General features: G+C 40.6%; 1 protein-coding gene across 5 annotated transcripts in view; it reads right to left on the reverse strand.

The window, feature by feature from the left end:
• Positions 1-27,001, reverse strand: part of CRIM1 (cysteine rich transmembrane BMP regulator 1) — a 208,751-nt gene that overhangs the window by 50,181 nt on the left and 131,569 nt on the right. For all 5 annotated transcript variants that reach the window (XM_019942869.3, XM_033838733.2, XM_019942872.3 and 2 more), the window contains 3 exons: positions 25,638-25,820; positions 23,012-23,209; positions 3,457-3,585 (listed from right to left, as the gene is read on the reverse strand). In XM_019942869.3, coding sequence (XP_019798428.1) covers positions 3,457-3,585; positions 23,012-23,209; positions 25,638-25,820 — 510 coding nt within the window. The remainder of the gene's footprint in view (positions 1-3,456; positions 3,586-23,011; positions 23,210-25,637; positions 25,821-27,001) is intronic.

Here is a 27,001-nt window from a genome sequence, read left to right on the forward strand (position 1 = left end):
AGCATATTACCAATATTACCAACACATTACCAAGATTAGTCAGGGATAAGGTCCATTTTTAACTTTTTTGTACCCCTAGTTTTTGGTGTATAGTAGGCACTCAATAAATGCTAGATGAATGAAAGAAGGAATGAATGAGCAGACAACAGGCCAGTAACAGGGGAGAAATATTTATTTGGCATTGGTCTTATTTTAAGAAAGAAATATTGATGCCAGTGGTCTATATATACATCTAACCCCTAACGGAAAACTTGGGTATAAATGGTTAGGGCCATTGCATGTGAAACAGGCTTTGGTGGGATGCAGAAAAATAACATAAAGGAGAGATTTAGACAAAATCCATACTTATCACGTAGCTGCAATGGGAAAAAGAATATACTTAGCTATCCTTCAGTACCAGGGACTTCCTTTTTTCTAAAGCTAGGTGAAAGAGAGTGAGAATATTCGAGGGTTAAAATTAAAAGGCAAAAGGAAAGTTGTTTGTGTGCGCGTCCTCAGAGGACAGGAAGAACTGGAGGCAGGTTGGTGTCGGAACAAAGGAGGGAAACTGGGGGCTTTCCACGTCAGCTAGCTCTAGCTGACTCAGAAATGCATGTTATAAACCAGCTATCGTGTCAACAATTACCATATGTCGGGTAGTAAAGCTAGCTTTGCATTCACTAATTAGTCCTCAAAACAACCCATTACTTTGGTATTATTACCTGCCCTTTACAGATGAGGACACAGAGGCTCTAGGAAATAAAGCAACTTGCCCTGATCACCCAGATACAAGTCAGTATGATGCCAGAGTCTGGGAGGAGAGCTGGGTCCATACAGTCACAAGAATCTGACAACCGAGGATGTGGCAGTTTGATTTAATTTGACTCACCGCCCAAAGATGTCAAATAATCAGGACTGCTAATGGGAGGGGATGAGAGCAGAATGCTCTATGGCTCTGTCATATACTTTCCGTGTACTTTTGTGTATGATATAGACAAAATGACAAATTCCAGCTGACATAAAATGCAATGGTCTCCTGTACATATTTCCTCCTATGTGTTAATGAAATGGAGGTGCAAAGCAGGCAGTATGCATGGATGTTCCTTTTACAAAGCCAGAAAGCAACACTAACACAAAGACAGGCAGAGCAGAATTTTCCTGATAAGTCTCAATTTAAAAAAAGCCGGTCATATGCTTCTGACTTGCTTCAATGACAACTGAGGGAAATTGCTTCTTTGGATTTAACTACAAAGGGCTCATTGTGAATCAGCAGGGGTCTTAGGTAGGTGTGCCCATGTGGCCAAAAGTTCATAATAACAAAGCCCAGGTGAAGATGGTAGGCAGGGTGACTAGGTACAATGAAATCTATATTTTTAGACTTCAAAAAGTTCAGGAAAAAAAAATTAGGTATGCTCCCATGATCAGAAAGGATGTACAGCTCAAGAGATACGAGAAGGATTAAAATATAAACTCTTTGTGATACAATCACCAATTATCTTGGTGTCAAAAAATCAAAGTTGACCATTTAAGCCAACAAATATGGCTGCCAAAGCAGCTCCCTAGTAAACTTGGCTTTCCGAAGGGAGGTATAAAAGGCAGATAGGTGTATAACAGGGACTGGTCCTCCTCTGAACAGAAACAAGTGTAGGAAGGCAGACAGTCCCCGATGGGTGGAGGCTCATGGGAAATTTAAAGGTGTAAACAACCATCATCACAACAACAGTTTGATAACCTCCGTTTCAGCACCAAGTCCATCCCACAGACAGTGTGATGGTTAACCAGTAACTGAGAAAATCGAATTATGCAACTCCTACTTAGTATCTGTCTTCACCGAAAATATTCTTACAAAAGAAAGCATTGAATGATTAAGGTGAAGAGGAATACAGAGCCCAAGAAAACTGATAAATCAGAAAGTGATCATCTCTCTACATTAAGTAATTCTAACTCTCTGAGTCCAGGGTAATTATACCCAGAGGCTCATGGAGAACCTGCTGATTATAGAAGCACTGTCCATATTTGGAGACATCAGAGGGAATGGAAAGAGATTTCAGAAAACTAAAAGAGGCCAAATGTCATTTCAAAAGGGACAAAGGATTCTAGCACTACAGGAACTAAGCCTGACATTCACAACTGAAAATTCTGCAGAAGGAATGGTTAAACACGGGATATGCGACATTTAGGAAAGAAAGCAGTGAATACCAGGAGCCCAGTATAGGTTCATGAAAAACAACCCATACCCTACTAACTGCGTTTTATGTTTAAAGTAGGGTTTCCAGCAAAGGAATGTTGTAAATAGAATGTATTTTGATTTCAGATAAGATACAGATCAAGAGTTTCAAGATTTCCTTGTGGAGATGGAGCTGATATGTCGTCAGCTGAATAACTCCATAGAAGAAGTGAGGATTACGTTCAAAGTCATTTTGCAGGAAGGCCTTCAGTGCTAACAGGGCTCTCTCCTTGGTTCTATACAATTTAATTTATTTTAGTGCAATGATTTAGATGAGGACATGTAAGTTATGCTTATTTGATATAAGCTGGGAGGCATAGATAAAGTATGAGGTCACATCGTCAAGATTCAAAAATATCCCAACTAGTTGGTGAACGGTTGAAAACTCTCAGGGTAATTTCTGGTTAAATTTGGCCCTGCATTTATATCATTAAAAAAAAAAAATCAAACGCTCAAATACAGAACAAATGAGAATCACCTATGTGCCTCTGATGTAAAAAGTACCAACTGGTTCTAGTTGCTTATAACCTCAGTGTTAGCCAACAGTGTATAATCCAGAGAGCAAATGCTCACTTAGACCACACAATAGCACTGCAGTGATCAGACCAAATTCTGCAATACTCTGTTTCTAGGCCACACATTTACATAAGGGCCAAGAAAGTTCTAGAAACTATGTCACCTGGGGAATGACTAAAGATGTTTATTCTGGTAGAAGAATTAGAGGAATTCAAAATCGTTTTAAACATGAAGGGCAATTTTTTTTTCCGGTAAGAAATGCAATATACTGTATCACATTTCAGAGATCATGGCCTGGCGACATGATTGGAATCTACGTGGAAGAGAGCTGGGATCGAGAAAGCGGAGCACATTCTAAAGACTATGGCTGCCACACATGGAATGTGACACCTCTGTGTGAGTGACCTCCTTGTCACTGATGACCCCAGCAAGGGCAGTACTGAGAGCTCCCTGGGTGTTTGGAAACATGTGCCCCAGAGTTCCCAGGGCTTCACCCATGATGCAGCCAGACATCAAGGAGTATCTGAACATAATGAAATGAGGGCAAAAACCGGAATAAAGGAGCAACTCTTTTTTTCCAAATGACCATGTGTTTATGTTAAATACGCTTTTTTTTTCCTTCTTTCAAGTTGCTAAGGGAATGTCATGAATAGGAATGAAAGAAAAGATATTCAATCACATAATATGCTTTGACAATATTAAGCCCTGAAAAACACAGTCTTCCGTGTACTCACTGTTTTTGCACTGACAAGTTCGACAACCATTGTGATCAAGTTTGAAACCATAAATGCAGTCCTTCTCTGTCAGGGTGCAGTTTGATGACTCTCCACACGCAGGTGGATCAATTGTGATGTAGGTTGGTTCTAATAATAAAGAGAGAAAAAAAAATCAATGAAACATATGATTACCTCTTAGATGCTATTCAATCTTTGAAATCCCACACTATGGTAAGTCACAGGAAAAAACCTAATCAGTAATCTTCATCAAATCCTAGACTTTTATACTTTCATAATGTTGTTAGCCCCTGAAAAAGAAATATTTTTATTTAAACTTTTGAAAATCCAGATGCTCTATTTCTTTACATTTGAGCAATTTATGCATTTTTGGGTACCCTCACCACTACAGAAGCAGACAAGAAAGGTTAAAATGAATTTAAATCGTTATTCTTCTATTTCCTCCTGATGTTTTCTGAGTTTATTTTTTATAACAATCAGGAAACAGCTTCCAGCTGTCAATTATCTCACTCTCCATTTTGCAATACTTCTGAAATCTATGAGCGACTTTTCAAGTTAATAAATCAGATATGTTTCTGAGCCTTTAAAACATCTGAATTTCTTTGACCTTTTATGTGACACTCTCAATTATTACAGATGACATGACAGATCACATCATCTATAGGAGTTTATACTCAGGGCTTCAGGGAGTGGGGGAGACAGACACAAGCATTCGGGAGGAAGAGAGAGCAGCCACCCTGAGATGAGATGCACAGAAGAAACCAAGGCCGGAGGTGATTTTGACCTTCACTGCCATGTTACTAATGAGGAATTGTTCTGGCCTAGAGATTACTGTTACTAAACAGTAATCACACACTTACGTGAAGTGTATTATGCGTCTATATAACATCTGAAGTGCTCTTCATAAATGCCTTCAAGTTTTGGATCACAATCGGAAAGAGACGGGTGCTGTCATTATCCCTATTTTACGGATGAGGAAATCCAGCATACTGACTTGTCCAAGGTCACAGGGTTTAGTAAGTGGTGGACCCCAGATTCAAACGAGGTGTTCTGGCTCTAGGGTCACACTCTCAGCTTCTATGCAATACAAAGCGCATTGTAATGGTACCTGTTTTGCAGTGATTGATAAGGGACAGTTTATACAATGTCAGACTGTGGAGAGAGTGTTGTCAAAGGGAACAAGGACAGTGACGTATTTACGTAGCCTCTTTTCAACCCAAAGATACTATGAACTTCTTCAGAGTAAGCTGGTTCTCACAATATCTTTGTGAAGTGCTAAGTACAGAATGTCTCTACCTATGTTTTCACAAATGGAAAACATGAGGTGCAGAGAGGGTAAGTGGCTTATCTAAGTTTACATAGCAACCCAGTAGCAGGCTGGGAACAGAACAGAACAGAGGTGCCTGACCTCCTGTCCAACACTCTATCCATTAGTCCACACTGTCTTCGCAAGTTTCACCTCCCGTTACCATGGAAGAGAGACCAAAAATAAGTGTTTTAGGTGCCACTGATAAGATCAAGAGTTCTACATTTTTATCCACCTGCTAAAAGAGGCCAGTGATTCAACTCTTCACAGGTAGTGAGCAACTAGGACTTGTTAAAGAGATGCTTTCATCAGCATTCTCCCAGTGAGAGTACGTATGAAGACGGTGTAGCACATTCTCTATTTTTATTACAGCACAGTTGGCAGAACATCTCCCTGAAATTTTTATCTAAGATTTCCACTGCTGTGAAATTTCTAATTTCTTTCAACGACTAAAGTATCCTTTCTGACAGGTAACTGTAAACATCAAAAAGTGGTTTAGTTTTAGTCAAGTTTTAAGACTTAGTGAATTAAATACAGTAGTGCTGCTTTCCTCCATTCTATTAAAATTTACTGTAAATATCAGCGGGTTTTAAACCTACAGTCTTTCCTTTATCACTACTCTTGTTACACATCCAAGATAATAATTGTTTCAGCCTTTAGCCATAAGACTGTGGAGGTTTCATCAAAATTATTCTAACCACAAATACAAGATAGAGCAGGGGACCTGGCTCGTGTCTCAGTAAACCATACCACAGATGATCCCATCGAAGGAGGAGTTAGGTCTACGTTCCAGAGAGTTAATAGCAAGGATCAGGGAAGGATTCTAAACTCTTTGTCCAGTGCTTTAGTGCATGGCTTACGGGCAAGGAAATGTCTTGGGCACATCTACGCAGACCCAAAGCTTGTATTCTTTACTGACATTTAAGTTTATGAGAAACTTTTGCCTTCAGAAAGTATACGATGGAAAAACATATATCTCGGCAGATGACACTGAAAATGCATAATAATCACAGGGCAGTATGGGATTTTATTTTCAGTGAATTTTAGGGATTTGTTAAGATAATCAATGGTGATGTGCATGCTATTTTTGGTACATATTATGATTAATGGATGGGATTAGGATTGTGCTCTGTGGCTAGAAAGTAAAAAAAACAAAAAAATTGGGTTGTTTGAGGATCAGAACCACAATACTGACAGTCCCACCCTTTATCCAAATGACTGTATACGCTAGGTAGCCAGCTCCAGGGGTACGTCAAGCACACATTTCTTTAGCAGAAGAAATATGTTCAACATGTTTCCCTGTAACATTCAGGATAACAGCTTGAGCTAAGTTTAACAAATGGGAAAAAAAATGCATAGAAGGGCTATTTAAGTAGGTGCTGGTTCTACAACGCTGTGTTGTAAATATTTTAGGTAAAACAAGTCCTCCTGGATGTCTTCCAGGCCTCAGATGACGTGGCAGAATGCAAAGAAGCCAAACATTATTCTGTGCCTCTAAAATTAATATTTCCCCATTCATCGATGATGTACATTAGAGGGAAGAAACCGGAAAGTATGTAAGTTTCAAAATCTGACTCCCTCAATACTTATTAAAATAAAACACAGAAAAACTCAACAAAACCAATTTACTCTAAAGCTATTCAACTGCCCCTCAACAGATTAGGCTGAACACAACACTCATCGTGATACATTAAATGTAGACAGAAGTCTAAATTATTTTTAAAAAGCATTTTAACACTAGTCATCTCACTTTATTATGTTAAATAAGTATTCTTTTCCTTTTCAAATACAAAGTGGAACAAATTTTAAAAACTTTTTTTTTTTTTTTTTTGCAGTACGTGGGCCTCTCACTGTTGTGACCTCTCCCGTTGCAGAGCACAGGCTCCGGACGCACAAGCTCAGCGGCCATGGCTCATGGGCCCAGCCGCTCCGCGGCATGTGGGATCTTCCTGGATCGGGGCACGAACCCATGTCCCCTGCACTGGCAGGCGGACTCTCAACCACTGCGCTACCAGGGAAGCCCAGAAACTTTTTAAGGATGGTGGAGCATGTGTTTGGGGTACTTACTGCTGTTATCCTCTGTCGCTGGAGTAACTGCTGATTTGTAACAGACACATATGCAGGCAACTAGCTGTCTCCTAACATTTTATCTAAAGTCATACATTATGCACTATTCCCTTTCATCATTCTCTCAACATTTTAGTGCTCAGTTTCCTACCATGTGAGGCCATCTCTATTTTAGAATTCTGTAAACTATAAATTGTTTAGCAAAAACACTGACATTATCATAAACGGATCTGAGAATCCGCTTTCAGTCCAGTATATTAATATGTAATCTCAGAACTGGTCCTGTTACTAACATCAGGGCAGTCTTTTGAGAATGAAGTGCTGTGAGTCTACTGAAATTCAATTTCTTATTCTACATAATGAACACCAAAGTGAGACACACTTGATACCATCCTGAATGAGAGTATTTCAAATCAACATTGCATTTACAGTCCTTAGAGAATAACCAAGAGCTGGTTAGACTTTCTGCAGTTTCTATACAAGGAAGTTCTTGGTGGGGGAAGAGGTAAGTTTGAAGAGTCCAGAATCATGGTATCACAGTATGATTGTTTCTAATCCAAATAAGTAAAGGAGCTTGAGGAAGTGTTAGTGAAATCTGTGAAACGTGCACTGTGCTTGTTAGAGCAGCCTGAAATTTGCGTATTGGGAATTGTTATTATCCCACACATTCTTTAGTTTATGCCACAGTGCTCTGAATATGGAATATATCCTGATGGGTCTTGGCCTGAAGACCAGATGATCCTCATTTAAATCCCACTTTTCTGTGCTCTTAGATTACATGGGGGTACAATACTGACATGACATGCTAGAGAGTACATGCTCCTCTAGAAGGATGACGGCGATGCCATGTCCTTGGAGAGTTTGGTGATTATCAGTTGAACAGAGGTCCTGCTAAGACTTTTGGAAACAAATGCATCTGCCTGTTGCTGGAAGCAAAGAAAATGGTCTCCTTTTAAATTGGTTGGGCAGATATGCGTTAGTGGGCCTCTTTCAGAAGAGAGAAATGGTCTTGGATCTCCTTGTTTAGGAGAATGAGAAAATGCTTGCACAAGGATGGATTTGGCGAGGGGAAATTCAATGAAGTACTGCTTACAGTATCACCCTGAAATTCCATCTCATCTTGTATTGAATCAGCTGAGGAATTAAAGAAATACCTTAATGTCCTCCAAAGGAAGAAGGCTTGAAACAGCAGGAATTCATTGTCTTTGGCTACAACTATTTCTAAAGGGAACCCTGGAACCGCTTCTTTGTGGAGAAGAATTCTAGAAATATTTTCTGAGCCTAGAAGCAATAAAGAACAAAAACGGGTGTTTGTTATGTCTATATCCATTTGCTGTTTCCTACCCTGCATCTGGGTGGGAATCTCTACTTTCCTCCACCTGTCCTTTTCCTGAATGATTTTTAAAGACTTTCCAAGTACCTTATACTCTCCGGAAGAGCTATTTTTACAAGAACCCTTGGAATTGTGTCAGGAATGCAGATGTTCAGCACCAATTCTTATCCCAAGTCTTAGAAAACAAAATTCTGGAAAAAAACTATTATAACTTGCAGTAACATAAGCAAACACATATTGGCTATTTTATGTTTAATTAAAATTAGGGATGGATATTTCTTTCACATTCTAGGAAGCCCAACAAACCCCTTATCAGTAAAAACATTTCCAGGAAAACATTCACGTTTTTCAAGATTTAGAGAACCTCAGACACTAAGTTTCTGAAGAACACCACCAATATTCTACACTGATGTTCAAGTATTTTCTAGAAGCAATTTTATCTGCTTACTGGGGATATTAAGGCACTGTGATCACAATTAATTTGGTCAAGAGTATAAAGTTGAAATGAAAATCATTATTTTAACTCCAAGGCCACATCACTAGACCATAAGGTAACATACATTTCATTATTCAGGGGGTATAAATGTGTTAAGCAAATCTAAGCTCTATACTTTCTTGCTTTTTGTTATTTTACTTTATGGAAAATTTTCCAAAAAGAGGAAAGGAAAGTAAGAAGTTGAAACTCCAATTCAACCTTTTAAGGTGTTGACTTAAAGTTTTAGTATCAGTCCTGTCATCATCATATTGGATATTTCAACATGTTTGGGACAACAACAGAACAAAAAAGAATGTATTTTGACTACCAGTTATTTAAAAATGTGTAATGATAATGTTAATTTGCTTCTAAAACAATGTATATAATCACTGATTTTTATTTTTCAGATATAGCTTAAATGAAAATGTTAATAAATGCTTTTTGGTGTCTAATCTGTATTACTCCACCGAACTCCTCGTTTTGAATTAATACATACAAGGTTCTTCTCATTACCTTGATTACTATGAGCTGTTTATCTTGCAAATAATACTAATCATCTCCATTGACAAATATGTGAAGCACTCTTTCTGATTAGCAACCCTGGGAAGGCTGACAGCCAACTAGTAGCTCCTGAGTATGGGTGGGTGACTCTGGAAAAGTACACTCGTGTAAGGCATACAGAGCCACCGTGCTTAGGACTGTCTGCAGCACTGACTCTGTTAGGAGGGTAATCATTAGCTCTGGTTTCAGACCTCAATCGTCTCTAGGAGTACTGCTGCCTCCCCGTGCTGTGCTCTGGGTGAATGGCACGTCTGGAGGGCCTGGCTGTGGGCAGCAGCTGTCTGCCAGCACCCTAGATTCCTACGAATCGTACAAGTGCATGCACGCGCACACAGACACCCACAAACCAAGGGAAGTTTTTCTGGAAAAATCTCTCTATAGGCAAATTTCTAGAAAGCATAGTGGTTTTTTTTTTATGGCAGATATGTTCTTAAATTTCTTTTATAAGTTAAAAAAAATTCATATGGAAGTAATAAGATAAACGAAGCTAATTCCTATCTGTCTCTTATTACTTCTCCTTTTGGGATTTATTAATGGTTCGCATACTTCACGTAGCTTTTCTGTGTAAATTCGCAAGCCTGCTTATTTGATTGCGAGAAACAAAGATGAACAATTATGTTGTCTTTTCAGACCTAATTCAGGCACTCTCTTCCTTAAGATTTCTTGGGTGGGGGTGGGGGTAGGGGGAATGGCTGGACTTGGTTAAGCAATGTGAGTACCTAATAAGTGGGAAAATTCCAAAGCTTCACTTGGTTTATATGGCTAAATATATCAGGCCTCCTTATAGCCCTACAATTACTGGTAGCCTGTCCAGGGCCATAAAACTGGAGATAAAGTTGGCCAAGACAGAACCAAAGGAGATAGTTTATCTGTTTTACTGTGTCTTCATATGTCATTCTGTTACCACAGTTGCTTTTCAAATGTGACCATAACTAGTCAGAAAACCATTCAAATAAATCAGCAAATTGTTAACATAATTGCAGCCTAGGAAAAGGTAAGATGAAATGTTCCCAAATGAAGCTAGAGGGAAAGCTCTATTAATGTAGACAATAAGAAAAAAAAAGTTGAGGATACAAAAATTCCCTAATCTGGAAGTGGGAATTTCCATGGGGTATGAATGTGTATTTAAGAAAGTCTCATGGAGTCCTGGAAAAAACTCTCCTACAGTTGGAATTTTCAAATTCTTTCAGCCACTACACATTTATCCTTTTTTTCCTTTGTATATATTTCTCACAACAACACCTACATCCTTGTAATTTCTCAAGTACTTATCTCAGAGCAGTTTCTTTATTTTGAAATGAACGGTGTGAAAATGTTCCCAAGACTTGTATTATTTTATGGGCAGATAGAGAAGCAATATATTTACTTTAGGCCTATTTATTAACTTTGTATGCTTTTCCAAGGAATCTTGGCTGTCGGTCATATTTTTCTTCCTTTACCAATCTCATGTTTAATAGGAAAAGACAGTACTACGATTATGTGATTATTAAAAGACCACAAAGAGAAAAATTAAAAAATTTTAACAGAGAATGGTGTATCTTTTTCCAGGAATTCAGCTTGAGAGAGCTCACAAAATGACTGGATTCCAAGAATAATCTGGACCTTTTATACTTGTCTTATAGTTTATCCTTATATTGTTATTGTTTATTCTCACAGAGACTATATCTTGGTAACCTTTAACTGGGAAGAATGCGCCATATTTATAAGTACACGTGTATATGTGTATCTGCACATTTTAATAGCTACATTCGGCTGGGAGAGGGGTGTCAGATGGTCAGAATTCTGTTATTTCAACCTGCCGCTCTGCGAAATGGCTGACGACCAGCGGGGAAGGATCTTCACATTAGGGGCAATGGTTTGTTCACTGTTTACAACTTCAGCATCTAGTACAGTACCTGGCCCACTGTAGCACTTAATGAATGAACAAAGAGGACAAAAGGACACCTGAGAACTGAAATTCAGGACATATTTTTTTAGAAAGAGCCCCACTCAATATTGTCCCCAACAGGCCGAACCTATAATTTCCTAACTTTTGCAGGATTGGACAGTACGTTCCTTAGGGTCTTCGTCAAGGCAGAAGTCCCTTGCACATAGTAGGTACCCAATAAATGAGCTCCGCTGAAGTAGCAAGCTAGATTTAGAAGGCTGTTGTGAACCTGACACACTAGTAACAGTGGAAACTAAATGCAAGTCCCCAAACCCAAACAGTCTAAAACGAGGTACTCAGTAGCCTATGAAATGGTTAAACTATGATCTGCACTTCTGGCCTAACAAGGCACAAAAGTACACAGAGCACTGTGGAAGGCCTTCCTTCAAAATTCTTAACATAAAATCTGACACCCCAGATTTCAATTACCTGGGTAATCCATTTCTGTGACTACCTCACTCCTTGATGGTGCCAAATAAATAAAGTGTTATTAAAATAGTCCTGAAAATAACCGGGCACTCACTCAACTCGGCAGCTCATCTCGTACTGGATGAAGGATGGGTGCTTGTGCCGAAGGCCCAGCAAATCTGCCTGCTGATTAAGCAACGACCGGCAGGAATCAGAGTGAGACAGGGGAAGCGTGTGGATCAGAAGGCACAAGTGTTGATGACGGTCTATCTCGGTGCTGGGCACACTCAGTGGAGACCTGACTACCACTGCTCAGGGCCTGCAGCCTGGCTGGGTGTGAATGAGGCTGGGCCCACGGCAAGCGTGAGGACAGAGACATCTGGGGAGACAGCTCAGCGCTCTCGGGTGGAGCTGTTTCCCCAGGTGGGAGAGGCAGGAACGGACAAGGGGAAGCAGGCTTTCCAAGAGGTCAAACAGCAAGGTCAAAATTCCAGGCCGAGGTTCAGGGAAAACCCGGATCAAAGGCTGGGTCACAAAAGACAAAAATAACAGTTACTGGGGTCTCAGTAATGAGAATGGAGCCAGGAGCAAGAAAAGCCTTGAATCTGAGCCACGACGATCAAATACTTTGATAGTCACTGATTTATTTTCTTCACCCTCTCCCTTCTTACGATAAGGGTTCTAGAGAAGTAATGCCAAGGACACGGACTTGGGGTTAGAAGACTGAGCTTGAGTCCCTGTTCTTTCATTATCTTACACATGATGCTGAACCTCTTTGGGCTTCTATAAAGTGGGAATTCCCACTATTCCTACCTCACAAGATCATCGTAAGACTCAAATAAGATCGTAAAGAGGGGACTGTTCCATAAACTCGAAGTGTTAACAGAATGTTACTTGTTGCTATAATTATTGTTGAAATGACTATCCTGCCTGCTTAGAGCTAGAACTGGTCTCAGATGATGGCTCAGTAAATGAATTATGAGTCCTTTTGCAAGCCTCAAATGTTCAGCTGATAAATGCTCTGACAACTGGCTTGGCATTCTGAATCCTGTCCATTGTAACTTACGCATCATTTCTATCTCCACTGATAACATGAAAAGCATCTGGGGTGTGGGTGGGTCCATGACATCCTTTTATATGGTCTGGTAAGCTTTGGAGGGTGTTAGTGACTGGCCACTGGCGCCTTTCACATCTGCTGAGTTGCAGTCTGAATATCATTGTTTCGACTTTTGACTGTGTCCATGGTGTCTCGAAGAGAAGAGAAATCTCTTCATAATCAGCTTATCCAGTGTGAGTTGAAACAATGCTTCTGTGTGCCTGGCTGACCCCATGCTTCCTCTCTCATGATGGGTGCCTTGCTCATCTTCGAAGATGAGGGCAAATTCATCACAGTACAATTTATACTGTTTTGGTAGTTTTGCCAGTAGTTCTGCCATCCTCAAGCTGAAAGAGGATATGGAAAATCCATCTCTAAAAGATGTCTTTGATCAGCAAATCTTAGTTTCAGTAAGTCAGTGATATGAAACTTATGTCAATAATGAGATACTTCAACCAGTACTTTCTTAACAATAATACTGGTGGGGGTGGTCATGTTTGAAACAATAATGTCCTCAGTGTCTCTGTCACAGCACTGCCGAACACCCCTATTGCTTTCATCTGGTCTAAGATCTCCATGGAATCTTTTTAAAACTTGGTTCCCAGAAAGCATGAGAGAGTCACAGTCTTGAAAAGATCTAAGCTTGCTGCCCTCTTTCAATACGCAAGGCCTGAGGCCGGCCCAAACTGACAGTTGATTATCTCCGAACATTTTTTTAGTTTCATGAACAAAATAGAGACTCCCTGAACTGCTTTAAAATGTGAGCTGATTTGCAGGGCAATAGCTTTCCAATTAAGCTGAAAAAGAACACCATTTTGTGTTGTCCTTCAAATGCCCAAACTACGGGTGGCAGGACCATAGTGCAAGGCACCGGCGCAGGGGCACCGAATACATAAACAAGCATTAAATATACTTTGCTGGATTCCAAAGCAGACCCAAGGCCGTCTCAAATTATATATGTATACGTTTTTAAAGTGAGGAAATGAGGACCAAGGTAACTTTTAAGTAGAAAGAATACGTTGCAGCCAGGAATGAGGTCGGCACACAGGGTGCACGCTGTGAGGTCCTGCCTGGTTGGGGACGTGGCTTACAGACTCATCTCTCAGTTTGCTCTAGCAGCCAAGGGGAAAAATCAAACCCAGAGCGCCACATGACTCTCAGGGTCCCCAAGGACCAAGCACTTGTTGGTCTTAGAATGTTCTTGGGGATTCTTAGTCTCGGTTCATGATGCTGCAGAATGAGAGCTGGAGCCTTGAACCGAATCTTATTTTCGACTGGCAGCGAGTATTAAATTCTGTGGTCTCCAGTGGTCTGGATCCCTGAATTGGGCTCTGTCTCAAACGAATGTGATAAATCCAGCTTCTCTTAGATGTGAAAGTAAAATTCACTGGCTGTGTAAACAGGTATCCTGTAGACATACATGGAAAGTGAAAACTTGGTCAAACTGCTAATAATTCAACTCGAACTGAAAAATGTGTAAAATGCAATGCATCACTATCCTCTCATGTTTTGAACAAATTTCAAAAAAGTTCTAACTGTTCATTATTGCTTGTCCCATATCAAATTTGGATTAAACTGATGGTATGACCCCAGACCAAGATCTGGCCCTGCCGAGCCCCCGGGGAACAGATTTCCCAACCTGCGTGATGATGGATAGTGAGCATTTCGGGAGTCTCAACTGCAGAGGATAACAGGTGGGTATGATCCAGCTCCCTGACACCTCAGCAGCCACCTGTGACGGGAGATCCATCAATGGGCAAGGGATGTTCTTCAGTAGACATTTTCATTCCTTCGCTCTGCCCTGTTATTTTACAACAATATTGCAGCAGATATTTTATCTTCAACAATCCGCCAGACACAGCACAGAAAATACTTCAATAGGGCCTTTAAAAACAGTTCACTGGGTTGCTCACCATCTCTAATACTAACCCTCATGTATTAAACAATGTGAAATCATTTTGCTCATTTAAGGTTAAGACTATACAATGAGACAGTTTAAAATGGTACAATCAGAAGTGGAATTCGAGAACTAAAATATTAGAAATAAATTATATTGGAATCACCACCACTTTTTCTTTTTTGCGGTACGTGGGCCTCTCACTGTTGTGCCCTCTCCCGCTGCGGAGCACAGGCTCCAGACGCGCAGGCTCAGCAGCCATGGCTCACGGGCCTAGCCGCTCCGCGGCATGTGGGATCTTCCCGGACCGGGGCACGAACCCGTGTCCCATGCATCGGCAGGCGGACTCTCAACCACTGCGCCACCAGGGAAGCCCTCACCACCACTTTTAAAATAGTTATTTCTAGAGGGAAATTATTTTAGTCTAATTTATTTGAAAATAAGTTTGAATGGAACATCTGCAATTCTACAAAAAGTTGTAATATAATAGATGACCATTTAAATATATGCCTCTAGTCCCTAGAAGTCATACAAATACTACGTGGTAAGTGAACTGATTTTTTTTTTCCAATAAACACACCAGGAGTTGCACTTACAAATAAGTGTTACTGCTAAAAGCACTCACTTTTGTGGGCTATATGCTTGTGCTAAAATGTTGTTCATGTTAAAATTCTATTTGAAACTTCTCTTCAGAATCTCTTTCAGAGGAAATTACTGTGTCATAGAAGACAGAGTGCCTTTACTTCACTGTCTCTTTTTGCTTCTTCTGAAAAGTTTTACCCAGCTAGATCACCCAGCCTTTCCACCAGACTTAGATGTGAATGACTTTGACTATTTCCTAGAGTCTAATAAACCTTTAAAGTCAGGGGTTTACAAAGCTAAGAATTTTCAAAAGGATGTGCGTGAGGCAAGCTGCAATGTCAGTTTCAACAGAGAAGTACCAAAAATATTCTGAACGACGGTATTCTTGCAATAGCTGTACGGTTCCCATATAACTATTTTGAAAGGAAAAACACTTCACTTGGATATGTAAGGCTTGGTTATGTTTAAAAGTAATTTCATTATGTTAAAAATAATTTCACTGCTTTATAGTTGGACCTTGCATTGATGGGAACAAATAAACAAGCTTCATATAAAAAGTGCTGTCACGTGCTTTAAATACAGGTGTGCTGAGACCTATCCATTCCTTAGAATTGAGGCAAACAGTGGAAGGAGATGAAGATGAGGATTTTAAAGTAAGATGGTCTAATAAGCCATGGCTAGTAAAGCAGGACATCTCTCAAAACGTAGACAATGTGATTACCAGTTAAAATGCTAAATTCTATTAGGTTGACAAAAGCTAAAAGGAAACCAATTCTGCTACTTCTGGTCAATGGTTGTACCCTAAAGAAAATGGAATCTTTCTTTTTAATGTCCATAAGCCTTTTCTGAAGGGCATGTCTCTTAATAACCTTCATTAACTTCTGTTTGGTTGCCTAAGAGTTGTCTCTTATCCAAAAAAAGTTTAACACAGTCTCAGTAGAGATTGTGTTTATTTAAGCTTGTTGGAAAAACATTCCTATCATTTCAAGAATGACTAAATATTTTTCATTCACATAGCTGGCATTCCAGACTCTGTTTTCCTGCCTCTGTTGATTAGATGAAAATTAGCAGGCCCAAGTCTGAACTATTAGATTCGATTATGATCTTAGTAGGAAAATTATGAGACTCCTGGCAGTAATGCCCATTTAGGTATGGGAAGTAAACAGCAGAGGAAATAAAGAGGAACCTGCCCCTTGCAGGCCACTTCCACAGGGAAATACTCAATAGGTGGGACTGCCAAATGCCGGAAAATCACAGGCAAAGGTTTCTCTAATCAAGTGTTTTAGAATCAGCTCTGAACCATACCATTCTAATGTTATTTGAAATACCTAAAGATATTTTAAATCCCCAGAGAAAACAAAAATACTATGAAATTCATTCATGAACAATTTTGGATGCTTAGGTTAAAGGACACCTAGGTTGACACATGGTCATCTGCTATGCATTTGTTACCCCACATATGACCTTATTTGGACAAGCCAAAAAACACACTGTGCTATATTTTAATTTCCATTTATGGAACTAGTTTCCAGGACACTTAGAGTTAAAGGATGAAACATGCCTAACAGTCTTTGAAATATTATGAATATTTTATTATTCTTGGCCTACTAATAATAGCATAGTATATGGCACTGAAGCAGTACCACCCATAAACTGAGTTTTGATCCCTGTTACGTACCAGAACATTAATATCATGTGACCCTGTGGCATCTTTGACTTCACTGCCTCTGGGGTCAGCCAAACTATGTTTGATTCCTTGCCACAGAAGCAGTAGCTTAATCGTTTGAGATACTGTTTGGTGAGGAAGTATTATGGGCGGGGCTGGAAACATATTTTCTTGTTTCAAGGAATTCCCACCCAGATATGTGCCTGGTACAGACTTTTCCATCAGCCCAGGAGAAACCTCATTTGAAGGGTGGCTTGATTCAAACTATATCAGAATTTATGGAAAGAATATAGCGCTCCCATAAAATCAGTATTGATGAGGAGGAGGACAGTCTATTTCACAGCTCAAAGACCTCCAGCCCTTTAGAGGACCGCAGCATATGATCTACTGGGTGAGCTGATGCTGAAGTGGCTCATTAAATCCACAAGGTCAAGAAATGCCTCATGTCCTCTCTTCAACACTGTCCCAGGTAGGACCAGGATTTCCCAAGTAAGGGATCCAAGACAGCCGGCTGGCAGGAAGATGGCTGATGGCACAGCTGTCACGCTCCATCCTAAGTCCAGAGAATTAGAAAGACTCCATGGACAGGGAGTCAATTTTTATTCCTCCACTCCAAGAGTTGGTTAAGTCCAGGTTAGCAGAATCACGAGGCCTGCCTGAAACTCAGCTCAGTTTCAGACAATAACTCTGCAAATAACTTTCATTTGAAGTTCTTATTATGGAAAAAATCTTTAAAATACTGAAGTAGATAGAATAATATGATGGACCCTCATATACCCGTTACTCAGCTGTGACAATCTACAAATAACTCTCTTATTTCCTGTGTGAATTTGGAAATAGATTTTGCTTTTGTTTCAGAGAAACGGAAATACTACAAAGGAAAGTACCCATTATGGTTGGAAAGTACCCAACCACAAGCATGGAATTTATTTACTAGCAACTCAAATCCTAATATTGAATGCTAACTTGTAAAATATTACCGATGCTGTTTCTAGTTCTTGAAAAGTGATACTCTTGGCGTTGGCTCTGAAATCCCCAGGGTCATCAAAACCATCAACTCATCCCAGCTGGAGACTCTGCACATACTGGGCCTAAAGAACACTCAGGTCACAGTGGCCACCTGGGCAGGGTCCAGCCACAGCCCAAGATGAGACAGCAGATCAGATCTGACATCAAGACTAATCAGGGATGATGAAATTCTTATCTCCTGCATCAGGTGGAGATGGCCTCACACTTGTCCACATATCTAGCATTTTTCTTGTTGCGTCATCATGGTCATGTCATTACATCATGAAGCCAGTATTTCCCTCCCCAACACCTTATCTTACTTTTTTTTTTTTTTTTGGCGGTACACGGGCCTTCCCGTTGCGGAGCACAGGCTCTGGACGCGCAGGCTCAGCGGCCATGGCTCACGGGCCCAACCACTCCGCGGCATGTGGGATCCTCCGGGACTGGGGCACGAACCCGCGTCCCCCGCATCGGCAGGCGGACTCCCAACCACTGCGCCACCAAGGAAGCCCCCTTATCTTACTTTTAATTATAAAACAAATGGATATTTTTTTTTTCATGGAAAATGGCACCCTGTCCTTATGGTCCCTCTGACATTAAGAATCAACTTAGACAGGATTTACACCTGGCATTACTGGGAAATCAACTAGCAAATTATTCCCAATACCTAACTGTGATATTAAAAAAAAAAAAGTCTAGCTGAAAACAAGGCAGTGGCACTTACACACTCTCAGCGCAGGTCTTAAAAGTACATTAAATGTGACAGTGAGCATTAGCCTTGGAGGGTCTGGAGAAGGCCCACTTTAATTCTGTGATTCTGGACTTCAGGGGCTGAACTGAGAGAGGATAAACCACAGTTTACAAACCAGTCTTGGAAGGCTGCCCCTGGGTGGGAGTCGAGAGCTACGTGCTCAATCAGGAGGGTGAGCAGTCAATCTGAAGCTAACTGGTCCAACTCACCTGTAGGCGTCTGGACCCACCGTGTGCCAAACATACTTCGTATAACACTCTGCTTTCTGTTCTCAAAGTGCATTTTCAAATAGAAGCATTTATACATTAATCTTTCTTCAGTTCACCAGAGGTCAGCATCTGACCCCTTTCACAGCATTGGTTAAGGAAACCCTCTATCAGGGTCTGTTGTCTTATTCCAGTCTTTCCCCCTTCGCTAACTCACTCACTCATCATCCATTCATTAACCATTTTTGAGCACCTACTTACATGACAGGTGCTGTTTTAGGGATTCAAAAGCATACGGTAAATCCTAGCTCATGGGGGACGTAGCCTCTTTTAGGCTACTGGTCAATAAGTGCACTCTGTCTCAGAGGCAGTATCCTTGCAGGGGTCCAGAGCCAGGGCTCTGGAGATACACTGCTCTACCACTTCGGAGCTGTAGGCCCTTGGGCAAGTTACATGACTTCTGAACTTTGGGTTCTGTGATCATAAATTGGGGTGGCAGTACCTGCACAAGAGGGTAGGTGTGAGGATCAAATGGGCTGATGCTCTTAAAGCACTGAGGCCTGGCTCACAGTCACAGTGTGCAAGAAATGTCAGCTACTCTCATTAAGGGCTACAAACAAGATGATGCAAAATGGTGCTAGATGCCGAGGAAGACAATTCTGCTGCCCTCCTTTTTCGTTTTTAGTTTGTAAGAAAATAAGGACATATCTCCCATATAGATGCTTAAACTGCAAACTTTATCTGCTATTCCATGTGTTTCCATTCTAGCTTTTTACAAGGGCCAGAAAATAAAGATAATGCAATTGATGAGCAAGAGGAGATGTAGAGAAAAGCCAACAGAACAAACCATAAGAATACAATCAGTTATAGACTTACAGACTGGGATGGCTTATCTGTGTACCTGAATTGGGTGTTGACACTAACTTGCTAAGACTTAATCAAGAGAGTACTTAAGTGCCAATTTAAACAGCACTCAGGTACTTGTGAATTGAGTTAGCTGTCAAGTAACAGCATAGTCTTTAAGGGCCCCCAGGTTCACATTCCCAGTCCTCCAGGAGTAACCAAGCACATTATGTTGTCATTTGGAAGGTATGTATCTCTAATAACAACAGCAGTCACAACAAGGTTCTTCCTCCCTGAAGGTCCAAACACACTATATTTGGTGATGCAGTAATTTATTTAGGAAGAATCTAAACCCACAATCCTTGTGTGGGGTCCCTTTCATCAAATTTCAGACTCTGACTGTGTACCTTGGGACTGTAGCTAATAAAGGTGAGAGCCAACATTTGTTATGCAATTATGCACAGAGGAATTTACTGTGTATAAACTGCATAAATACCAGTCTTTCTGTTTCCTCCAAATAATTCTGGCTGATTATTTATTACACAACAATGCCTTGCTTTTTTCTTATTCTGTCTAATCCTTTGGCTCTTCGGAAGTCACCTGAAATTCTATTTAAATAGGCTATTGAATGACTGCTGAGAAAAATATTTTTGAATACTTCCAGAGTCTTTCTTGGATCCTGAAAACTAAGCAATAAGATTTATTTGCCTTGCATTATTTTGTAAGTTTATTATTATTAATAAATAAGTTTATTACAATATTATTCATAGATAATAATAAACTTTTATGATCATTATCCTAAGCTGTACATTGTTTTTTTTATCCCCATGCCAAAAGAATCTTTTGTCTTCTGAACACATCTTAAAATGAGGGTGTCACTGGAGAGTAAACACAGTTTTATGTGAAACTTATTACTTAACTGACTTTAAAACAAAAACAAGAAACAGAAGATAAATTAGTTCTCTGAGAACTAAACAATGGAACCTTCTGCAAGGCTGAGACCAGCAGAGCCTAACAGCTTGGAATAAAGATGCCAAGTCTGGTGAAGTGAAGGAGACAACCTGAATGTGAGGCTTGAGAAGCAAATCGAGGATGAGTCTCAAGGGCATCCTTCCCCCGAGGTCCTCAAATTCAGGGGAGAGGGCAGGTGGGAGATCACATCCAAAACACCCGGAGTAGCTGTCAAACTGCAAATGATCTCCTCCCCTGTCATCGAACTCCTGTGCGTCCCAACACAGGGCCAAAAGCCAGAGATGAAGAGAGATAGAAGGGAACTAGAAATAGGGGCAGGTGGAAACTGAGATGACCTCTGGGAGCAGAGGAAGCAGACAAAAATGTAGTTGAATCTGACAGACTTCAGCTGATCCCAGCTCAGCCACATATTGGCAACTGACCTTGGGAAAAATTATCTAAATCTCTCTAAACCCTAATTTCTTCATCTTTAAAATGGTATAATAAGGCCTTTGGCAGAGGGTTAATGTGAGGATTAAATGAAATCAGGTACAAATAAAAAGCACTTACCCCACAGCATCTGAATGCAGACATTCTGTTTTTCCTGGTTTAATTTAAAACAGCCTAAATAGTTTCTTTGAAGTTTACTAGGAGTTATCCCTCATTTAGCTTTGTGTCCGATGTGGTATCTGGATTACGGAAGGTTCTTAATAAATTTTTTGGAATTAATGGCTGACCGAAACTGTCACTCTTTTCTCAAACAGTGGAAGATTACAACGTGACCCAGCTGTTTCAGAGACCAAACTCTAAGTGATCAAACTAACATCTACTTCCTACCCAAACATCTATATGACATAAGAATAAATCAGTTTCTCATACATATAATATATATTTTTGTCTATTCACCAACTGCTTCCCTTCTCCACTCACCACAATGGATATACTAGTGACAGCCAAAGATGAGGGCAAAGGGTTTGCCTTTCTTACTTTTAGAAAAAAGGCCCTACTTTTTTTTTAAACAAGTTTTTCAAAGTCTTATTTTCAATCTAGACTCAAGACTCATGAAGTTAAAGAGTTACTGTTTACTGGATTTTATATATGTTTTTAATTTTTCTTACATTATCATGCACATACATATACTTAAATATTTCAAACCAATAACAGATTGCCCCTAATTCCTAGGGATAGATATTCCCATCTTTATCAGCTTCAGAGGGCATCTTTCCTTGTAAAGCTGACCGTACATCATCAAACATTATTGCACACTCCTTTTTCCAGCACTGAAACGCTGCCTTCAGGGGATAGGAGGAGTATATGTGCGAGGTGGGTGGGTGATTTCCACAAAATTGGTCATCTGGAAGCTATAAAGTTTTGGAGTGTGGCAGCTGCATTCTGAGTAGAGTAATGGTGAGGGAATTGGTGATGTCAATAGAACCAGAATCCTCCAGCTTAAATTTTTATATGATTTTTAAGGTCTTTAATAATTCTAACCCCTCAGCAGTTAATGAAGCCAGTCAGGCAAACTCTGAAGTCTGAGTTGATTAAAATTTCGGTAGAAGCAAAAAGACTTCTTGACAGAGAACTCAGTCTACTTGACTGAATTTCTGAAAAGACCTGTCAGTTCCTTAATAGCTGTTTTAAAAAATTCTAGAAGGATCCATCTTCCACAAGGACTAATTTTTGACCCACTTTAGTTCATTTCACTATGCAAATGTGCTTCTTAATGACGGACACTCTCTATTGGAACTGTCAGTATAGATATTCAATCTCTTGTCTGTACTAACAGACATGGACCAAGGATTAAGGCTGACTTGAGTAAGTGTGCAAAGAATCTTCCCAGGATGGGGGAAATGGCCTGGAATAGCGGTTGGGATGGAAAGACTAGTCCAGGATATCTCAGGCTCTCTCCATGAAACAGGAAGAGAGGTAGTGAATGCAGGCAACCAAGACATAAGAAAAAGCCCGAAAGGAACTGCAAAGCCACAGCCATCGTGATATTAGAAGCAGAACGGATGCTCAGGGTGAGGACTCCAGGCAGTGAAAACCACCTTTGATGGCTCCAGGTTTTTCATCTAGTTGCCAGGACTCTTGGGCTTATGTAAGCATTACAAGTTGAACAAGCTATGCTTTGAGTCATGGGTCTTATTTCCAATTTCATTTCATTTCATCGTGTTGACCTTTGGATGTTAATCAGGCTTGCGGTGAACTGATTTAAAATGTATGTATTCCTTGACTGTAAAGTATTCAGATAAGCATTATCTGCAGTGACAAAATAAAGCCCACACTATTCTCACTGTAAACGTGTAACATTTCCCCCAAATGATTAGTTTGGGCTGTATAATAAATTCATCTGCAACTGGTAACAGCATGAAGCAGACATTATGCCTGAGGAAACAGAAAACAAGCAAGCACATACTGGTAGAAGCTTATCCAACACGAGATATTCGCCAGGGGCTCGTTAGAATCTACAAGGGTTACCTTCACACACAGGGCAACACTCCCCAGGCACTTTGACGGGGTTCATGCAGCTCTGTCCGCAGGCCGTCGCAACACAGTGGGGTTCTCCGTTGATGCACTGGCAGAACGTGCAGTCGTCCTCCCGCCACCGGTCCCCATGGGCACGGATCTGACCATTGGCATAGCAGCCAGCGGGATTATTGAAAGGATACACGGGATCTAAATTAAAACGTGAGTTCAGAGTAAGACTGAGGGCATTCTACATCTTATCTCTGCCTGCACCTAAAGACTTTTTTCCCCCAGGTTCTCGTCATCAGCAGTTCTTTTCCAGCTGTGCTCAGCAGAAGCTCAGGGCCACAGGAGGTGTCTCTAGGGGGACATGCAAAAGCAGCTGTCATGCTGAATTTCTGTCCACCCATCCTGACACGGCACACAGGGCAGGGGATCTGAGGCATAAAAACCAATGTGCAGGTGTTATCATTTCATAAAGGTGCAAAACTTCGTGGATGGAGCTGTGGGTTGGTCGTGAGAAAAAAATGCTGATCCATTTTAGGCTCTGACGATGCCTTCTGAGTTGCCAACTTAAATGTTTATTACACCTCCATTTTACCTCCTGTAAAGTGGAAAGAATAATGCCCCATCTAACTTATAGCGAGCCTGTTATTTCTAGGACTAACTGAAGTCTATCTCACGGTGCCTGGAGGCACAGTGAGGTATATACAGTTCCCTGCTGTGGCCTTATTCAGGACAGGACTGACACAGCTTCTCTAAACCATTCATGGCACTGCTTGTGCCCTGGAGGGAAAGCTGTGAACCTACGCCATTCTTCTCCCCCAAGCTGAGCAGTCAAGCAGCAGCTGAGGCTGGGGAACGTAGGTAGCCAAGGATAGTGTAAAAAAGTTTTCTGAGGTTGCTGACAAGCACATAAATTAAAAATCCCCAAATATCCTTATAAATGAAAGCAACTAGATAAATCACTCAATGTTCTTTTTCAGAAACATAAAATCTGGCCTCAAGAAGCAAGTGCTGCTGTGCTGGAAGCAAAGTCCAGGCAGTTCCGAGTTTGGTCCTCTTTATTCCAAAGAGGTAGTAGGGCATTACAAGAGAGTGAGAGGGCCAAAACTGAAAAGCACGCAGCCACAGCTTCAGAAGGGCAGTCTGCCAGACATGCAAGCAGCCAAGAGACCTGAGTTAGATAAGACTTTATAAAATTTCTTTATAAAAAATATTACACTGCATACTTCATTTCTACTTTGAGCCTGGATCTGAATTCCAGGAAGTGAGACATAACCGGATCTGTGCCCAGACAACTCATTATGATTATTACACAGAGGTCCATATCTATGTTTTTACATGACCAACTGCTACATAGTTTCAGAGACTATTTACACACCGGGGGGAGTAGCTAGGGAACAAAGTTTGATGTGACTTTCTTAAAATCCCTGATGACACCTAAGAAGTGAACCACCTTTCTCCCATGTTAGCAAAAATAATTTCTAACAGGGAAGGTGGCCTCCCTGTTATGAACCACTGTTCAATGTTAGGAATGTAGTTTGCATACTCTAAGCAATTTCATATCTTCAGTATTATGTGGCAAACAGAGCTCAAATATTGAAAAGAAATGGATTTAGAAAACAGAAAAAGTTATGGAACATGGCATGAAATTCTGTCCTCCCGTTTCACGTGTGGAGGTAAGGGCAGGGTGAGCGTCAGACATGAGACGGATGTGCCTGACTCCAGACTGAAGGTCTGTGGTCCGGGCAGGACAAGAAAGCTCACGTGATCCTCTTTTCTGGGGAAACAGTGTAGTGCAGTTAGGCCAGAGACACGGTCAGGCACTCACTGTTCCTGGCTTCACTGGAAACTCAGACAAGTGACTACTTTTCTGATTATCCTGATCCTTAAAATGTGTGGATTGTAGTATATGATATTCAGAGTTATCATTCTGAAATGTTTATTATTTCTCCATAGGAGAGACAGGAGGGTCGAGCCTGTTGGAGGAACATGGACCTCTTATTTCTTGGAGGGAAATGGGGAATAAAGAGAAAGCAGGCCCTGGGGATCCTTCTGCCCAGGGCCACAGTGGACACTGTCTGAGCCTTGCCTTGGTGTCACCACCATGCCACACCATGACCCTACTCTCACTACCACACATTTTCAAAGGACGGGGAGCCCTGCTCTCACCTGGACTGGCATGGGTATCAGAAAGGAAGCAGGGTTGGTTCCTCTCTGAGCTGACTGGCTAAGGTGGTCAGTGACTAGGGCGGCCCTGTCCTAGCTGAGCAATCTGAGGGGAGCAGGGTGGGTGGAATTCTGATGTCAGGATGGAGAGAAAGTCCCAGGACTTGCCAAGGAACTGCTGGAACCACAGAGGAGGAACAGAAAGCACCTCCGGGAAACCTCACGTCCATCTGTGGAAACAGGTGACCGCTGTCTACACCCAGGGTGTAACTTCCCTCAGGGAAGTATTGACAGTTTCACACAGTCTACCTAGCATTATTGAAGTCCTAAAAGGTAGACCATGGTGACAAAAAACGGGAACTTCTTCAATCTTCCTCTATTTTGGAGACTGAAGTAGGTCAACTGTGATATTAAGTCCCTAAACCATGTCTCTTCTTCTTATTCTCTGATTGGCACCTGTCCTTACCTTCACACACAGGGCAGCACTCCCCTTCGGGCACATAGTATCTCTCGCAGTTCAGCTCACCACACTGGGCAGTGAAGCAGATGGAAACACCCCCTTGGCATCGACAGAACCGACAGTTGTCCATTCGAAACATATCCCCATCGCTATACTCCACATTGTTGAATACACAGGCTGGCTTTGTTTCTAAAGGAGTTAAAACAAACATGGCAGATTCAAAGTCATTTCTCTGGTGTCCTTTCATATTTTTCAAACAGCCTCTAGAAAATACTGTCTGACAGCAGGTTAAAATTTGATGGAAATTTACTACACTCAATATAATTTTTTACAACAGAAGCAACAAAGCAATGCAAAGTAAAGTAGAATAAAATAAATAAAACACATCACTATTCTCATTATACCAAGGAATCGAAATTCCTCTTAGTAAAATCTATACTGGCGTCCCCTTATCCCAAATAAAAGTAACCATGTGACCATGAAACACATTTCTGATTTGTGCTTTAAAAAGATTTTTTGTTAAACAAAACGTCTGTTTTGTTAAATCATTCTCTACCCTCAAGTAAATGATCCTGCCTCCACATTAGGTTTTGTTCTGCCTCAAAAAATTTATTTAGGCCTTTTAAGAGGTTATGTTCTGTTATCTTCTGTTTCTCCAGTGTTTTCTCCTAAATTCTTTTTTCTATCCTGTTTAACAATCTGTAATTATAATAGTGCTTGGCCTTTAAAAAAACACTTTCTACATGCATTACCTCACTTAATCCCAATAACAAAGGTCTGATGTAGAAATACTTATCCTGAGTGCAGAAGTGAGGAAATCCTGGGTAATTTGCTCAAAGTCACACATTTAGCAAATGATAGAAGCAAAAACAGTAGCTCTTCAACTAAAACCTTGTACTCCTTCCATTGTGTTTCAAGGCTATGTTCTGCTAAGGACTCAAAGCCCTGCACTTAACAATTCTCATAATGACACCAATGATTTTAAATTGTTTCTCTGCCCTAAAACACTCTCACTAAATCCATTTCTTAACGCTAATTTTGGTTGACTTAAAAGAACTCCCACCAGACAAAGACATCATAAGAAAAAGAAAACTATCTCTTATAAACACAGAGATAAAAAAAATCCTCAAAAAAAAAAATACTAGCTGACTGAATCCAGCAACATATAAAAAAGATTATATACCAAGTGGGATTTATTCCAAGAATGCAAGGTTGGTTCAACATCCAAAAATCAATTAATGTAATACAACATGTCTATAGAATAAAGGAAAAAAACCACAGGATCATCTCAGTTGACATAGAAAAGATATTTGACAGAAGTCAACACCCTTTCATGATAAAAACGTTCAATAACTTAGGAGTGGAAGTTG

This window comes from Tursiops truncatus, chromosome 14 (genome assembly GCF_011762595.2).
Source record: "Tursiops truncatus isolate mTurTru1 chromosome 14, mTurTru1.mat.Y, whole genome shotgun sequence".
Taxonomy (NCBI): domain Eukaryota; kingdom Metazoa; phylum Chordata; class Mammalia; order Artiodactyla; family Delphinidae; genus Tursiops; species Tursiops truncatus.